Source organism: Trachurus japonicus, chromosome 10, assembly GCF_045865225.1.
Source record: "Trachurus japonicus isolate A0001 chromosome 10, Traja_1.0".
Classification (NCBI taxonomy): domain Eukaryota; kingdom Metazoa; phylum Chordata; class Actinopteri; order Carangiformes; family Carangidae; genus Trachurus; species Trachurus japonicus.
In genome coordinates this window covers 5511045-5528576 of record NC_140916.1, presented here as the reverse complement: position 1 = coordinate 5528576, position 17532 = coordinate 5511045, and the positions used below count along the sequence as shown (strand labels likewise).

The following is a 17532-nucleotide window of genomic DNA, read 5'->3' as shown; positions in this document are numbered from 1 at the left end:
TTGTCTCTGTGTCCAAATGCGTCTGTTTTCATTTTCATTTGTCTCATTGTTCTGTGTGCTGAGGGAAGATACAAATCGTTCTCAGTTGTCTGTGACCACTTGTCTCATTTACTTATGTAGCTATGTGTGTATGTGTGTGCACACTTTGTGAGTTATAGTGGCTGTAAGCTGTTATCAGTGTATCTATTGGACAAGGCGAGGACATTAAGATGAAAGAGAGAAGAGTTAACATTTATTAGTCAAAGGGATGTGATTGATTACTTCAATTTAAGTGTGACTATTGTGTATGCATGTGTGTCTAACACTGTTCATGTTCATGTTTTCCCTCCGGGGGTGTGAAAGATTTCAATATAAACGGCAAAATCTGTCATTTCTTGGTCCTTTCCTGCAGCAACCTGAGCAACAACAAGTTGAGGGACATTCGGGAGGGTGCGTTCGACGGAGCCGGTGGCGTTCAGGAGCTGCTGCTAACAGGAAACAAGCTAACTGGGCTGCAGGGACGCATGTTCAAAGGTCTCACTGGCCTGAAAACACTGTAAGTTGTTTCGAAAGTGGGTGTCATTGCATTTTCAGAAAATTTATATTAGGCTAATAAAATACAGGTAAGTAATCCTAATCCCTCGCAGTTGAATGCTCTTCACATCAACGATGAATGGTAAATAAAGCTGTTAAGTTTAAAATACATAAGGGGCACCATCATTACTCAGAGCTGGTAAAAAAAAAAGTAAAAAACTTTACACACAACCACATGAAAAACAAAGACGTCATACAGTAATGACAGTTTATTTATTTATTCTTGTTCTTTGTGTTGCTGAGTGAGTTAAGATTAAGTTATCTGTAGCCTACAACAACAAAGCAATGCTACTTGTGATTACACATTACAATCAGCCATAACATTAAAACAGGTGGCTGGTTTTATTGTCGTGTCTGATTGGTGTTTATCTGTGGCCTGTTTTAAAAGTTTTGAGTCATTAGTGATTTGATTAAAACTTAATTTGTAGTTTCAGTTGTTTCCCATGGCTTCATGGTGAGACACAGGCTGGGAAAAAAAAATACACATACCATTAAAAGCACTCATCTGTTTTAATGTTATGGCTGATCGGTGTATATACAGTATAGTTAAATTGTTCTGTTTACAACCCCGAGTGCCATATTTCCTTCACAATGGTCACCAATTGCTGTCACGTAGTAGCTACGGCTTTTCCTGCTCGATGTTTGTGAACGTCTCACACTGTGCAGGCTATGACTTGTAGCATCTGATTTAAGGTGGACTTCATTAACTTTCTGTTCCTTGTACTGAAAATGGAGGAGTTGGTTTGTTTGTTTACTCACTCACCCTGAAATCAAGGCTAATGACGGCATATTGTTGTTCCTCTAATTTGGACACCCACCATAAACAGGCCAGCGTCCAATTAGGGGTTACAGGATAGTGTACAACAAAACCATGAGCTAATGTTGTCTGTGTATGCTCAGTAATGACTAGCTAATGCTATCGTGTATATATATATATATATGCCGGCTAATGACTCTCTAATGGTATCATGGCTGTCTCTGTATTATGTTAAGAGGCTCCCTGCTCCAGTAATAGCCATGCTAACTAGGTTAGCCTGTCCCAGAGACTGCTAATGCTAACTAACTCAGTTTGTCTGGTCCCACATGACTGAATGTCAAAAGCTAATGTCATATTACAGAGTCTGTCACGGTTGTCTTATGGGAACTGGTTTGAATTTACCCCTGCTTTCTGTTTTCATGTCATTATAGCTTATGTTCTTTTATCCTCCCCATTTGACCCCTTTTATCCACCAAAATTATGTAAATTTTCTACTGTTTATTCAATTTTTTTGGGACTAAGAGCACCTGTCAAAACACATGCCTGAACGAAAAGATAAATAAGAAGTATAACCAATTCTTGTTTCATTCGTTTAAAGTTTTGGGCAGTAAGATTTATGTATTAAAGTTCTGGGTTGTATTTGGGTTTTGTTTTCAAGGTAAAACAAAATGTGGTATCAATTACTTTTTTTTTTTTTAGCATTCATTATTTGGTGCTTGTGTTTTTCCAGGATGCTGCGGAGTAACCAGATCAGCTGCATAGACAATAGCACGTTCACGGGTCTGAGCTCGGTGCGTCTGCTGTCGCTGTACGACAACCGGATCTCCAGCATCGCCCCGGGAGCCTTCACCACCCTGCACTCCCTGTCCACCATGTGAGTCACATCTCTCCACCTTTCTATCCCGTTATTCCTGCTATCTCTCAATAGATGTCACCATTCGTTTTCTTTGAATGCATCCACATCTGCCTCTACTCTGTTTTTTTGTTTTGGTTTGTTTCTCTCTCTGCTGTGTGGATGTGAGAGGACAATTTAATTTGTGTCTGTGCAGCGTGAAACACAGAAACAACTCCCCATGAAGTAAAGCCATGGTAACCTTTAACCTCACTACTGTTGGGAAACACAGAGTGGGAGGAAAGAGAGAAGTGAATATGTAGGCTACTGTATGTGTTTTTCCTTTTTCCTCTTCTATCTGCTGACCACCTAAATGTGAAGGCTGTAAATAATAGATATCACCAGGTCAATAAAACATTAGGCTACAGGTTGGGTTTTTTTTTTTTTATATGTTTTTCTTACTGTGAACAGAGAGACATGCGCCAAGCCCTAAATAAGTCTCCTCACATCCTCTTTACTCTCTCTCTCCTCCCTGCTTTCTTCCCTTTTGTTCTATCTCTCTGTCCTGCTATGTACCTGTCATCTTTGATTCAAGTTTCTTCTTGAGTCTTTTGGGAGGAAAGGTGGAAGACGAGGGAGGGGGGGAAACGGGGGCAGCCGAGGTGGTGGATGGATGGAAGCGCTGTTGCATAAACTCAGGATTGCTCAGCGGGGCTGTTCATGATTATCACTACACGAAGGGGAAAGATATTATATTTCCCTCATCCCTATCATTTCTCACCATTCTTTTTTTTTTTTTTTCAGCATTAGTTTTGTAGTAACACATGATTTTGTATTCAACACCTGCCTGAAAGGAAGATGGGTAGTTTTCACTCCAAGACCCTTTGTTCTTAACACCTCCTCTGTTCATTTCCTTATCTTTCCTCCGTTTCACTCTTCCTCTCTGTCTCGCTCACTCCTACGATTTCTAATATCTGTCTCCATTTTTAGTGCATTGTTTCCCATTAGAGTTTGTCCATTTAATTAAAAGATTAACACGCTGAAAAGGAAGGAAGGGATTTAGCTTAGGTCTGGTACCCACGCAGTGAGGTCAATTCATTACAAGGAAATGAGGAAATAACTCGTCCCTATCTGTAACAACACGCCATTAATATTGTAGCACAAACAGCAACATTCAGGTTTATTAGTGCTGCAGCGAGGTGGAAGGCAACAACCCACTCACACGTATCGAGATACAAGATGGAGGCACAATGTACCAACCATTATACAGTAATTATATAGTGATATTTAATTTTTACCTTATATTTTCTTGTTCATACTTGTTAAACAGTCTTGCATTTAACATGAATATCAATTCCTTTCCACTTCCCATTGCTTTAAAGTATTTTAAAATTAATCTCTGAACTCTTAAGTTGCAAAGCATAAAAAAATGTCTGTGGTGCGAAGACGCCTCGAGCAGTTTTACGTGTAATGTGCCACATTTCTGCTAATGCTATCTGCTGCGGTTTAAACGGGGCTCAGCATTAATATTACATGAGCGCTTTTTACAAAAGCAACACAAATGCAACGAGAGGTGATCAGAAAAGAATAAAATGGGCAGATAACCTTTTCTGCTTTTTTTCTCTCTCTTTCAAAATTTCTCTCACTCGCCCACCTTTTCTCTTTCTCTCCCCAGCTCTCATACTTTACAAATGAATAAAAATAACTGATAACCTTTTCTCCTTCCCTCTCCTTTGTTCCCTTTCTCTCTTTTCCCTTTTTCCTTTGTCTTCCATCTAAATGTATTCTTATATTTATGACTCTTTGCAGACTACACTATACTGTACCATACAAACAATAATACTATACTATATTATTATTTCAAAAAAATTGGAATAGTTCCTGGTGTAAGTAGCTAATAATCTCTCTGTTTTGCTTTGTGTCTCTTTTGTCCCTTTTTTTCCAGTGCTTTGTTTGTCACAGTCTTATTATGGGGTTTATCTAATGAATTCCTTGCATTGCCAAGAAAATATAATAGTTTGCAGTAACATGTTTTTGAAGCCATACAATATTGGCTTACATTTATTTCTCTTTCAGTGCTTTATCTTCTCTCTTCCTCTGTTGCTCTTTATTTCCATAGTAACCTCCTGTCCAACCCGTACGTGTGTGATTGTCACTTGGCCTGGCTGGGTCAGTGGCTGAAGAAAACAAGGGTGGTGAGTGGGAACCCTCGCTGTCAGAAGCCAGCCTTCCTTAAAGAGATCCCCATCCAGGACGTGGCCACTCCCGACTTCACATGTGATGGTGAGCCTCTCGTTCTGTCCCATCCCATGAGCAATGAGGTAACACTTCACTTGCCGCCTATCTCTATAACACATTATAACCATACTTATAATGAGGTATAATGCAGTTATAGCACTGTATAACTATAGTTATAAACACTCAGAAATGATCATAATGCTTTATAACAATAATCATAACACTGCACAACACACTGACAATGACCACATTGATAATGCATTATAAATATAGTTATAATGTGTTATAATTGGCTTATAAACATGTATAACTATCATTATAAACACTCGTAAATTATCATAAGGCTTTATAACAATATGCATAACACATTCTAGAGCATTATAACTCTACTATAATACCAAGACCTTATAAGCCATTATAAAATGCTCTATAATGTGTTATGCTTATTGTTATAAAGCCTTATGATAATTTACGAGTGTTTATAATGATAGTTATACACGTTTATAAGCCAATTATAACACATAACTATATTAATAATGCATTATCGATTTGGTCATTGTCAGTGAGTTACTTAATTATAACGCATCATAATACCTGACCTTATAAGTCAAGATAAAATGCTTTATAGTGTGTTATGATTATTGTTATAAAGCATTATGATCATTTATGAGTGTTTATAACTATAGTTATACAGTGCTATAACTGCATTAAAACTCATTATAAGTATGGTTATAATGTGTTATAGAGATAGGCGTCAAGTAAAGTGTTACCAGAAAGGATTTATAATCACAGTTAGACATAAACTAGGACTGACCAACACTTGAAACTGTACAGAGTTTTAATACCAAGTTGCATAGGATGTATTTGCACATCCCATATGTATTTGATTGTCAGGAAACAAAAAAGGTCAGAGCTGAAACAAACGACGTGTCAGTCAGCAGCCGTGTGTCCTGCACAGATAAGAGCACGAGTCAAGTGATTGAAAAGTAAATGAAATGTGTTTTTGCATCATGTTTATTCATCCCAATAAGAGAATGCATTCTCCATTTTTCAAGAGAGACATATTGGAATAAATTTCCTCAGCAAAAGTTATTTGGTGATAATATCCAATATACAATAGCAGCTCTGAATAAAGTATTTTAAAGTCCTTTGAGAGGAGTAAAGTTCCCCCAGAAAAAAATAAGGTAAATCAATTGTTCTCAGTGAGATTCTCGTGAAAACACAATCTTGTCTAACGTCCTCGGTTAATGCCATGTCCTTTGGTTTGTGCTGGACTGAACTGGACACATCTTCAATTCAGATCCTTGTTTTTTTTTTTTTTGTAACAGTCCTTCCAGATACTCATGTCAGAAACCTCCATTATCCCTTGTCTCGAGCCAGCAGATACACTCATACACATGCGCTCTGATGGGTATTGTGAGGAAAGAATGATCAGTAACCATTGGCAGCACAACAGCAGCCTTCGATGACATCAGCCGGTGGTTTTCGACAGTGGCGTTGCTTGTTACCACAATGATGCCTGCCTATAGCGACTCAGGCCGTCGGCATGGCTGCCAAAGTTTGATGCCATAGGCGAAGTGTGGTCTGGCTCTGCTGTCTATTACATCTTTCTTCCTTTTTTCCCCCCTTGTTTCTTTCTTTATAGCTTTACACTTTAAACTCTTGTCTATGTCCCTCTCTCTTCACCCGGTTCTCTCTATCTCTCTCTCCGCTTCTCTCTCCCTCCTGATTTTCTTTGAATTCATTACACTTTTCTAATTTCCTGTGGCTGTGCTGCAACCATTTACTGAAAATGAGTTTCGTAAGTAGTTAGTAGGGTTGGCTTGAGTAAGGAAACTAAGATGGTATCAGAAATTGATATTTATTCTCTTCGCATCTTGCACACACTCAAATCTACCATCAAACCCACTCGGTTGCATAAACATACATTTAAATTGTTGATACCACACTCAAGCTCTTCTTACTTCACTTCCATCCTCACCACTGCTGCACAATGGTTAAATCAAATGTCAAATTTGAACTTTCTGCTGATCCCACTTCTAATCTTAATTAACATAATACAACATACAGAGACTCGTTATGCAAACTAATTTGTGGAAGAACCGAGGAGCTGTCGTACAGATCCAAATGACAGAAAATCCTTTGTGTAAAAGGTAGGCTACTGTATGTTAATAGGTTTCTGACCTTGAAAACCTATCATTTGATACAGATACTTTTTATGTCACAGTGAAGCTGACATACACTACTAATGGTTTGATGATGGAAATAAAAGATCCACATCATCACCAGCCATCAAATCGCCCGTTCTCTGGTTGACGACCCATCAGGTCACAAAGTCCTGCTGATGGTCGCAAAAACACAACCTCTCACTGCCTCTAAAATGTCTGCACTCCGAAGGTGTAAACCTCAAGCCAGTTCTTAAAAGAACAAAAGCAACCAAAAAAACACACACACACACACACACACACAGATACACAATAAATGCAACCAAGGTCCCCACGTCCGGTCTATTTATAGTTGAGTAAAATGACTGTTAAGTTGTCCAGAGGCAGCCAGGGGAAAGGTAAAGTTAATTGAATTTGTGAGGAGATATTTAGCGCACATTTAGATGTTAGTTCAATCAGCCAACTGTAGAGTGAGTCAGCCCACGGCTACGCATCCCTGTGGACTCGCCAGCTTAGCTACACACATCAGATAAGGGACACACACACACACACACACTGTGCTTTACACACGGGCACGTAAGCGACCACTTTCTTGACATTTAGACATTTGCACAATTAGAAAACTACAAAGCGAGTGAGAAAATGGCCACAGGACAGAGAGGGAAAACTGTTTAACCAAATAAATGTTAACCATACACATGCACATACACCTATAGTTACACACATGTAAGTATACCACTGCAGCACATGGGTACAAATGTAAAAAGTATGAATGTGCACAAGACAAAGTATACTTTCTCTCCCAACAACACGCACACACACACTCAGATTGCAGTTGTGTTTTCATTGGCTTAGTGTCCACTCTTCATTATCCCTCATTATGGCTTTAACTCAGTGTGTTTTACATTTGGGACCACAGTTCAACTATTTACATACTGCAATGCTAGATTAAAGCTGCGTGTGTGTGTGTGAGTTTGTCTGTCAGTCAAGTAAATGGAAGCAGCTTCAAGCCAAGAACAACAGCTCCAGTCTCTGATCCTTCTTATCTCTGAGTGTTAGAGTGATTACACTCACTCAGATGCTTTTTTTTTTTCTTTCCTTCTTCCTTTGTCCCTGCCATGTGTTTGTGTGTCTGCGTGATTTAGCTGCACAGCCTGAACTGCTGAAAAATATCTGTTTTAGAGAGAAAAAGAAACTGTTTACGGTTTTTCAATCTGTTATAAAGAAGCTGGTCATCACTCACTATGTTTCACTGAAGGGCGTTGACTCCTGCAGGTAGTATATACCAACAACTTTTATTTTGTTGCTGGTTTTTTTTGCAGGACTTTTAAAAGTTGTTACAGGGCATCCCATCAACATCTGTTCGGTCTTTCTCCAGAATCATCTGAGGGTTTTTTTTTAATATTACTGTGACCTGCCTGCAGGTCCTGAGCCAGATGTTGAAACACCAGTGCTGCTGATTTTAACAGCCTCTGGTCTTTTCATATGGATTATAAATTACTCATAAAAAGTGCTGATCTCAGTCCTGATCTCAGTGCCACACTTACAGTTACATATGGTTACATCTATCTATCCCTTAATCTCTCTATGTTCACCCATTTTTCTTTTTCTGTCTCTCTTTTTTGTCCTTGCTTTTCTCATCCTACTGTAAATATCTTTCTACCTATCTCTTCTTTTGTCTTCTCCCTCCCTCCCTCCATCTGTTGCTCATTTCTCTCCCTCTCTCTCATCTGTGTCCATTTTTGAATTTCTCTGTCCTTGTCTTTATCCCTCTTTTCCTTCTCGCTCTCCTTCTTTCCTTTTTGTCTCACACTCTAATATCCTTCTCTTCTTTGCTCTCTCTCTCTCTGTCTCTCTCCAGGTGCTGAGGATAATGGTTGTCTTCCTACGTCTGGTTGTCCCGACGCCTGCACGTGCTCAGACGGTGTGGTGCGCTGCAGCAACAGAGGGCTGCACTCTCTGCCCAAGGGCATTCCCAAGGACACCACTGAGCTGTGAGTTACACACACACACATACACACACACACACACACACACACACACACACACACACACACACACACACGGACAAACTCAAATACAAGGATCCACTTGTCCAAACGTACACACAAAGTGATGAATGCAACAATAGCAGACATGTAAATGCAAACAAACTCTCCAATAACGTGCAAAGTCACACACAGTCACACATTGCTGCAGTGCAATATCGATGCAGCAGTTTGCCCTCTGCTGCTTCAGGAACTAACAAAGCATTTAGTGGGTACACACACCATCTCTCTCTTTCCCTGTGCAACTTGATGGGTTTATACTCACATGAGCACTGCAGGTACTTGTGCATTTAGGTTTGTTTTTTTGTTTTTGTTTTGTTTAATGTTGAATCTCTGAAATCGCCACAGATATCCATATTGATCTGTTCAACACACAGGCAAGATAATGTCTAATATATTGTGTTGCCAAGCGGACAGAGACAGAACGACTGCCAGAACAGTGAACAACATCTTAGAGGGGATTCAAGGTCCTTGGGTTACTTTCCTATAAAATATCTTTGAAATTGCTTTTAAAAAAATACTCATTTCCTCACATTGTAATCGCCAAAGATAACTCTAAAGAAGCCAAGGTCCACTTTTTATGTCTAAAAGCTTCGCCAGAGTAGTTAAGGTTTCCCAGAATTTTGCAGAGTACAATGATCTGATGTCCTTTTTCAGATTGATAGTACTTGATAAGAAACGCTGAAACACTGATAAGAGAGACAGCATCTGCTTATATTTCTAATTATCTAACACGGTTCATAACAATGTTAATTATTTATTTGGCTTATGATTTCCCACTATATTGCAATTTGTAAATTGCTTTGTCTTTGTCATTAATTTAATTTCCTCATGATGAAGAAAGAGGCCAATAAAAATGTCTATAGTAAAAGTAATTTTTCCAATTGATGAAGGTTAAAGCAAGGGTAAAACAATGTTAATCGAGATTTGGGGAATTAAAAAAAGGTAGGAACAAAATCTCTCATAGGGAAAGGTGAATTATTACTCACACATGTGCACACACACACGCACAGAAAACCCTCTAGCTGTGAAATAGGCCTGCTCTGCAGGGTCAATAGCAGTGATTAGGTATTGATCAGGCTGAAGAAGACACTCCATCATACTGTCCACATGACCTACTTATGACCTGAGAGAGGGAGAGGAACTGAGACCAACGGATCATAAAACGTGTGTGTGTGTGCTGGAGTGTATTTATGTTTGTGCGCTTGGTTCTCACAGACAAACAGATAAGTAGGAGAAGGTTGAACACTGAACATGTGCAGTGGTTGGAAAATGTTTCAGTCGGCATGATAACACTGTTATTTTAGCGTCCTGCTCCTTTTGCTTAGTAGAGCTGATGTATGAAATAACACTCGTTATCTTGTCATGTCTCATTCTGAGTGATGTTGAAATCAGAGGGATCAGTGCACTGCAGTTATTCACTTAGAGATAGAGAGGAAATGTAAAATAGATGCAAGAATCCTCCTTGTACAGCAGAGTGAAAGCTAATTCAAGGTGAGATTGGAGTAAATTAGATTAAGAGAACATGTGCCTCATAAAAATACTCTACACTACCTCACTTGTGAGACCAGACTGCTTTTTCACTCCCTACTTGTTGTGTTTCCTTTCACTCTCCTCTGCTGAAAACTGGTAAAACCAAGATGAAAATATTCTTAACGGTTTTTCTTTTTTAAGTTTAACTTAGTAGTTTTTTTTTTTAGTTTAATTTAGTTAGCTTAGGATAAACAATTGAATCCAGTCTCTCTCCATACAGTAGATAAAAATCCTTAAAATCTCTCACCCACATGATGGCAGTTTCCCACTTACTTCCCCTCTTTATGCTAGGCTAAGCTAATGGTCTCCTGACGAGTGGGAGTGGTATCACAGAAAAAAAAAGTTAAAATATTTCTAAAATGTGAAACTACTCACTCACCTAAATTAAAAAAGAAAATATGACATGAACTTTCCCTCCATACCTCAGATAAACGTAAATACTTTACATGCTTCTCAAACCGACCCCTCTGCCCTTCACCGTCCTCCAACTTCTACTCTGTTTAGTGAGAGAAAATGCAAAAGCAAAACTTTTCTCATCCCTACTGCTATTTAGTCACCCCCACAGGCATATGTTTATATATGTATGTATGTAATACACCCAACATTAACTGTGCACCTTTCCTTGCAGTTACCTGGAGGGTAATATGCTGACATCTGTGCCCAAGGAGCTGGCATCCCTGAAGCAGCTGTCACTGGTGTATGTACTACTCTCATAACCTTGAACTGAATGCACATGCCAAACCCCTGATTATGTATGTATACAGTCTGCCCTGCGTGTGTGTGTGTGTTTGTGTGTCTGTCCGTCTGTGTAAGTGTGTTCACTGTGTGTTTGTATCTACACAGGGACCTGAGCAACAACAGCATCAGCACATTGGCCCCATACACCTTCAGCAATATGACTCAGCTGGCCACACTGTAAGTTACTACGGTATCGCAAGGTCACAAGGAATGCTTCAATGTCATGTATGAGCTGCATACTTCCCAATGTCCCCGAGACAAACATTTTTGAAACATGGTTTTTTAGAACCCTTAAAGCAGAAGTAAGCGATCCGGTGGTTTTGGCTAACTTCCTGTCAGCCGATGGAGTTAGCAGTCCCCGCCCTCGTCCCTACGTCACCACATTCACGCGCATCCCTTGGCTGCACACACAGAGAGGACCGCCCCTTTATGCCGTTCTCTCTCCTCATTGGATAAAGGTTGTAGGATACAAGGAAAGTTTTCTCCTCGGCTTACAGCAGAGCAGAGTGACGACAGACCCGTGTTTCAGACCAAACACTCTATATAAGTGATTGCTGTCGGAAGATATAACTATTTAAGACTTATATTAACACAAATATTCCGCTTACTTCTGCTTTAAGGTGCCTCCTTAAGATTTTTGCTTGTTGCACAGGTCAACTAATGTCCCATGTGTGTTTTTTGGCGGCCATTTTGAATTTATGTCCACACGAATGGCGAAAACGAAAGGACACTGAGATGATAAAACCACTCTTTATCAGAGAAAAATGAACTCCAAGTAGTATTTTTTTTTATAAATTACTCAAAAAAAGTTTGGAAATGTTTTTTCAGTCCATAATTTCTCCCTTTTCATAACTCCGGTTAGTGCTGTCTTTTAGACTGATGGAAAACCTGATTAGGCACCTTTCCAACGAGGTACAACTTGTAAGGGTTGTGCTTTCATGGAATGAGCAACAAAGCTAAACGTGTGGGAGCGACCAATTTAGAATTCTGAGAATTTCACACCAATAAAACGCCATTTTTCATAGCTCCTAAACCATACGTAATACAAATATGAATGAACACACTATTTCTGATGATTTTGACACCAGAAATCAAATGAAAAGGTCACTGAGATGGTAGAACCACTCTTTATCAGAGAAAAATGAACTCTTGTGTAGTATTTTAGTATAAATTACTCAAAAAAAGTTTGGAAATGTTTTTTCAGTCCATAATTTCTCCCTTTTCATAATTCCGGTTGGTGCTGTCTTTTAGACCGATGGAAAGCCTGATTAGTCGCCTTTCCAATGAGGTACAACTTGTAAGGGTTGTGCATTCATGGAATGAGCGACAAAACTATACGTGTTGGAGCGAGCTTCTTCTTTTTGCCTTTCACGTCTTCACCACTCCCCCTAATGAACTTGTTGCCTCTTACATTTCTCTCTCCTCCTCTCACTCCCTCTGTTTTTGCTGCCGTTCTGTCGTACATACAAATCCCTTTTTCTTTCCTGTTTCTTTCTTTCTTTTTTGCTTTTACCGAGTGCAGTACATGGATTTTAAATGAACTTACTGGGTTTTCAGTGCCCAGGGATAGTTGACTGAGCATATTTTTGCTCTTTTCCAGAACTCCTTGTTTTATATTTCATACAGTTGCACTGATTCATGCCTGCGAGCTGCCCAGTGCAACCACAGACCTCCACTGTTAGCCCCAGATAGCATCACTGGAACACTTTCTGTGTTAAATACTTTGCTTGGGCACAAGAGATGAGCTGGAGGTGGAGGAGAATGTTTCACCTTTCACTTTCCGCATTGGCTTTTTCAGTCTGTTTATTTTTTGGCCATGAAGCTTCTTTCTCAAACAGTTTTGCTACAGTATGTGTTAACCTGAAGTTGGAGGTTTGATCTATTTTCTATCCTCCTTCTCTAAGATACATCAAGCCCTCATGTCTCCATGTTAAATTATCTTTAAAGAGTGATAGAGTAGCATCCTGAAACGACCAACTTATCTGAGCATGATCTTAAGTTCGTCCTTGAAGTATATCTTAAATTTTATCCTTTTGTTCACTGCTACCCTTAATTTTTGGTTTATTAGCAAATTCAGGAGGAAAAATGAGCCATGGTGTTGGAGGTTGACACCCCATAGACGTCAGATTTGCCTCTGGCAGTTTTCTACCGCCACCCAGTTTTTTTCTTTATTAAATACGTGGCCCTCGTGTTAATTTCCCCTTCTTTAACCTATATCAGGTACAGAGTTGTTGTAAAACTAAATCTGCTTTGTCATCTCTTATGTTTTCTCTCCTCTTTTGCTCTTTATCCTCCCTCTACATTGATTTTTATGTATCTGAGGATGTAGTCTAGAAGACAGGAGAAAAAAAATTCAAATGAATGAATTAAATTTGAATTGTCCAAGAGAAACAATATTGTGGGAAAAGTCTCGTAACCCCGTTATAATGTATAATCCTCTGTCTTCCAGCATCCTGAGCTACAACCAGATCCGCTGCATCCCGGTCCACGCCTTCGACGGGCTCAAGTCACTTCGCCTGCTGTGAGTACCAAGCTTCATCCTCCAGTGTCGCAGTGGATTCAATATTTAACCGTCCCCTTTTGCTAGTGATGGCACAGAGTTAAATCAAAGTTTAATCATTCCCCAGGTGTCAGGCCAAGTGGCACGTTAGGACCCAGTCACAGAACGAGCCACAGCCGCCCAATCGCTTGTTGTTTCAGGGCACTAAAAGAGATAAAAGTGACAATCTCTCATCTTCCCTTTAATACTCCCTCTCTATCTGCATGCTCTGGCCCCTCTCCTCCTCCTCCTCCTCCTCCTCCGCTCCCCTCCATCCATCCATCCATCCTCTCCTCCTTTTCTCTCTCTCCGCCCAGTGTTGTGTTTGATGAATCGACCTTCAGCCTCTGTTTCTCTCAGTCATCCATCTGCTTGTCCACCCTCTGTCTCACACACCCACCCATGAGCGTGCACGAGCCCAGTGCACATGGCTGTTGCCATCTGACTGTCCGCTCGCACATGCGCACGCACCAAAACACACACAAATGAAAGTGAAAAGACACACACACACTTGCACCATAATTGTTTGTTGACACAGTTTACTTTGGACTCATGCATGCTACATGTAGCATTTTAAACGGTGCTTCATCACTGTCAATTTACCAGTGATATTTTGCTGTAATAGATGAGTCTGTGTGGTTGAGATATTTTTGGCTCAAAGTGTCAGTTCACCCAAATTACCCACTGATGATTTGTTGCACATGGACAGTTTGGAGGCTCCCACCCAGTACCAACTGGCAGTCAACGACCTGGTCACAACATTCAGGGAGAAATCACTGGAACTGAACACTTCCAAGACGAAGGAGTTGTGCTGTGTGAGCAGAGACAGAGAGGCAACCACATCACAGCTTTTTAAACCTCTGTCGGTTCAGGGAGAACAGGTGGAACAGGTGGAGAGTTTTAAATATCTGGGGACACAGATGGACACCCGCCTGTCCTTTCAAACACACTCCGACACCATCCACAACAAAGCACTCCAGCGTCTCCATCTTCTTAGGAAGCTGAGGCATTTTAATGTCAGCAGAAAGATTTTAACAATGGTTTACCGGTCACTCATAGAATCCATTCTCACCTTCAATATCATATCTTGGTACAACTTCCTCACCAGCAAACAGAAAACAAAACTATCACGCATCACAGCTCAAGCCAGTAAAATAATCGGTTCACCACAAACCCCACTGTCCCATCTGTATGAGCGCTCTGTGATCAGGAAAGCCATCCTGATCACAGAGGAACCCTCACATCCTCTCCATTCCTCATTCACCCTCCTCCCTTCAGGCAGGAGGTACAAAGTCCCCCTGGCCAGAAAATCAACCCACAAAAAATCATTCATTCCATCTGCAGTCACAGCCCTCAACAGTAGAAGAACTCCAACAATCTAAAATGACTTGCTGCTATTGTGCTTTTTATTTTTGTAAATGTTTTTATTGCCTTATTGTGTTTTTATTGAGTGTATGTAAAGTGATGAGCCCTGTCAAAGACAAATTTCTGCTACCCTTGGGGCAGACAATAAATGATCTATCTATCTATCTATCTATACAGATAGATTAAGTTTAGTTTGTTTCAAGACATCCACCTTTTAGATTTTTGCCTCCACCCAATTTTACTGGAGGTGAATAATTTCATTTGTAGCATTTTCAAAACATTTTCAAAACTTCAGCAGCAACAGTCTCTCTTCTCTTTCCTCCTCTCGTCTTGCTGTTTCTGTGGAAATTAGCTCCAAAAAAGGATGTTTTTTTTCTTATTGTTATATACATAAGACTTCATTGCCCACAATCCCTTGCATTACCGCTTTTAAAGAGAACAATGCTCCCCTTACCCTCTCCTTGCATTATTTAAGGGATTGTTCAACATTTTGGCAAATTGGCCCATTGCCATAATCCCTATAGTTTTAGGAGTAGGTTTGTTACCTTTAATTGTCGGTGCAAGCTATTTTTAGAATGGCGGAGCAGAGCCGCGAGCTAATCAGAGCTACGCCACGGAGGCTCATGGGAATTCTTGGTTTCCCTCATCAAAGTCATCAAATACACAATCCAACAACTCCAAAACGCTGTCGTGGACAAGTTGTGAGCTGCACATTCACCACACTATGAGATAATAACAGACCGAGTTGTTTTAGAGGTAAATTCATGCAAAACGGCTGATGCGTGTTCCCTTCAGGGACAGTTTTTCATCAAGCAGTCTCTGTATTTCCCTCTAAAACAACTCTGTCTGGTAACGTTGTGTTATTATCTCATAGCGTGGTGAATGTGCAGGTCACAACTTGTCCACCAGAGTGTTTTGGAGTTGTTGGATTGTGTATTTGATGAGTTTGATGAGGGAAACCAAGAAATCCCATGAACCTCCGTAGCGTAGCTCTGAGCAGCTCACGGCTCTGCTCCACCGTTCTAAAAAACAGCTTGCATCGACAATTAAAGGAAACAAACCTACTGCTATGACTATAGGGATTATGGCAATGGGCCAGTTTGCCAAAATGTTGAACTATCCCTTTAAGTGTTTATTTTCTTATCTTCAAATGAGAGGAGAAGTAAGTGGAAGCTGATGTCAACATCATTAAGATCCTGTAGTTGATGCTCCTGTTTATTATGCCACCAATATCCCTTCATGAATAAAGCTAAATGTCAAACTCTGTGGAAGAAACTTTCGACTGAAAACTCCACCAGCATGACATCGTGATGATTACAGATGTTATTCCTGTACCTTGTGTTAATCTCTGTGGACACTTACTCCTGAATTTTGTGTCGCCTCGGTTTGTTTAGAAAACAAAAGTCAACGTCTCAAAGCGTCTGAAAGAAGAAGTCTGCTCTGTCTCTGGCCTTTTCTCCAGCTATATATCGACTGTATCTCCTACAAAGCTTTCACCTTCCAGAAGTTTAGTGATCGTTTTCTTTTTCTTTTCTTTTTTTAAATCCTTCCCCTCCTTTCTTCCTTTCATTTTAGTTGATGTTGCCGTGGGGACTGCTCCCTCTCTGCCCCCGCGTAGCAACTGGTTGCCAGGCAGCCATCACTGTCACTTCCTCATTACCCACAGCCCCCTCTGGGCCAGCCTTGTGCGCGGGGGCTGTTAGACCACCATACACGGACACACAACAAACACACACACACAGATGCACATGTGCTTTTACATTCACCGCATACACACTGACCTGAACATGCACACGGAATTATGCACAGACACACACACACACACACTAAAACACACACACACACTAAAACACACACAACTTTTCCAATAGTGGCAGTTTGATAGCTGTCCCCTGCTACAACCCTGCGCTTTAATGGAATGTGAACTTATATCCAGCAGGCAACACACTCAGACTGCACGACACAAAGCACACACACACACACACACACACAGAGAGAGAGAGAGACACAGACACACACTCTACAATCTCTGAGCCCTTGGAGACAAAAGACACACAAATGCACACATCAACACACACAAACATGTACATGAAAACCCAAAGGCACAAAACAAAAATGCACATCCTCTCAGTGATACACATCACAGTCTGCAGTTTGCCTCTTACCCTTTTATATATATACAAACACACACACACACACACACACACACACACACACACACACACACACACACCACAGGACCATATGAGACAGTTTATATTCCATTCAGAGACCAGGGCCAGCTTTATTGCCTAACAATGAAAATAAGCTTTCTGTTTATTTTGTGTTATTCTTTCATAAATATTTTATTTATTTTCCATTATAAAAAGGGGATGATGGTGTGTCTGCGGCAGAGGAACCACAAATAATTTAAATAATTTAGCATGCAGCGAGTCAGAGTTAGACTGGTGTATTTAGTTTGCAGGAAATTGAGTATTAAGCAGCTGAGACGTCTGTTTCATGTAACTCAAATAGATGAATTCATGTTTTGTTTAATTATTGTAATTGTGCTCTGTCATCTATGGGCAGGCCTTAAATGCAGTTTCAGTGTTGATCTAAATAAAGACCAATAAAAGCACAATAGTAGAAGCAATAGTGACATTATTAACCATAGTAGGCTATGTATAGTATTATGAGTGTGTGTAGATTGACTGGTTTAAATTCAGAGGTCAAAGTTTCACACTGTTTTCCTTGATGCGAATGGT

General features: G+C 40.2%; 1 protein-coding gene across 1 annotated transcript in view; it reads left to right on the top strand.

The window, feature by feature from the left end:
* Positions 1-17532, top strand: part of slit3 (slit homolog 3 (Drosophila)) — a 275138-nt gene that overhangs the window by 213689 nt on the left and 43917 nt on the right. The window contains exons 17-23 of the mRNA XM_085789009.1: positions 392-535; positions 2061-2204; positions 4282-4445; positions 8427-8559; positions 10775-10843; positions 10990-11061; positions 13334-13405. Coding sequence (XP_085645135.1) covers positions 392-535; positions 2061-2204; positions 4282-4445; positions 8427-8559; positions 10775-10843; positions 10990-11061; positions 13334-13405 — 798 coding nt within the window. The remainder of the gene's footprint in view (positions 1-391; positions 536-2060; positions 2205-4281; positions 4446-8426; positions 8560-10774; positions 10844-10989; positions 11062-13333; positions 13406-17532) is intronic.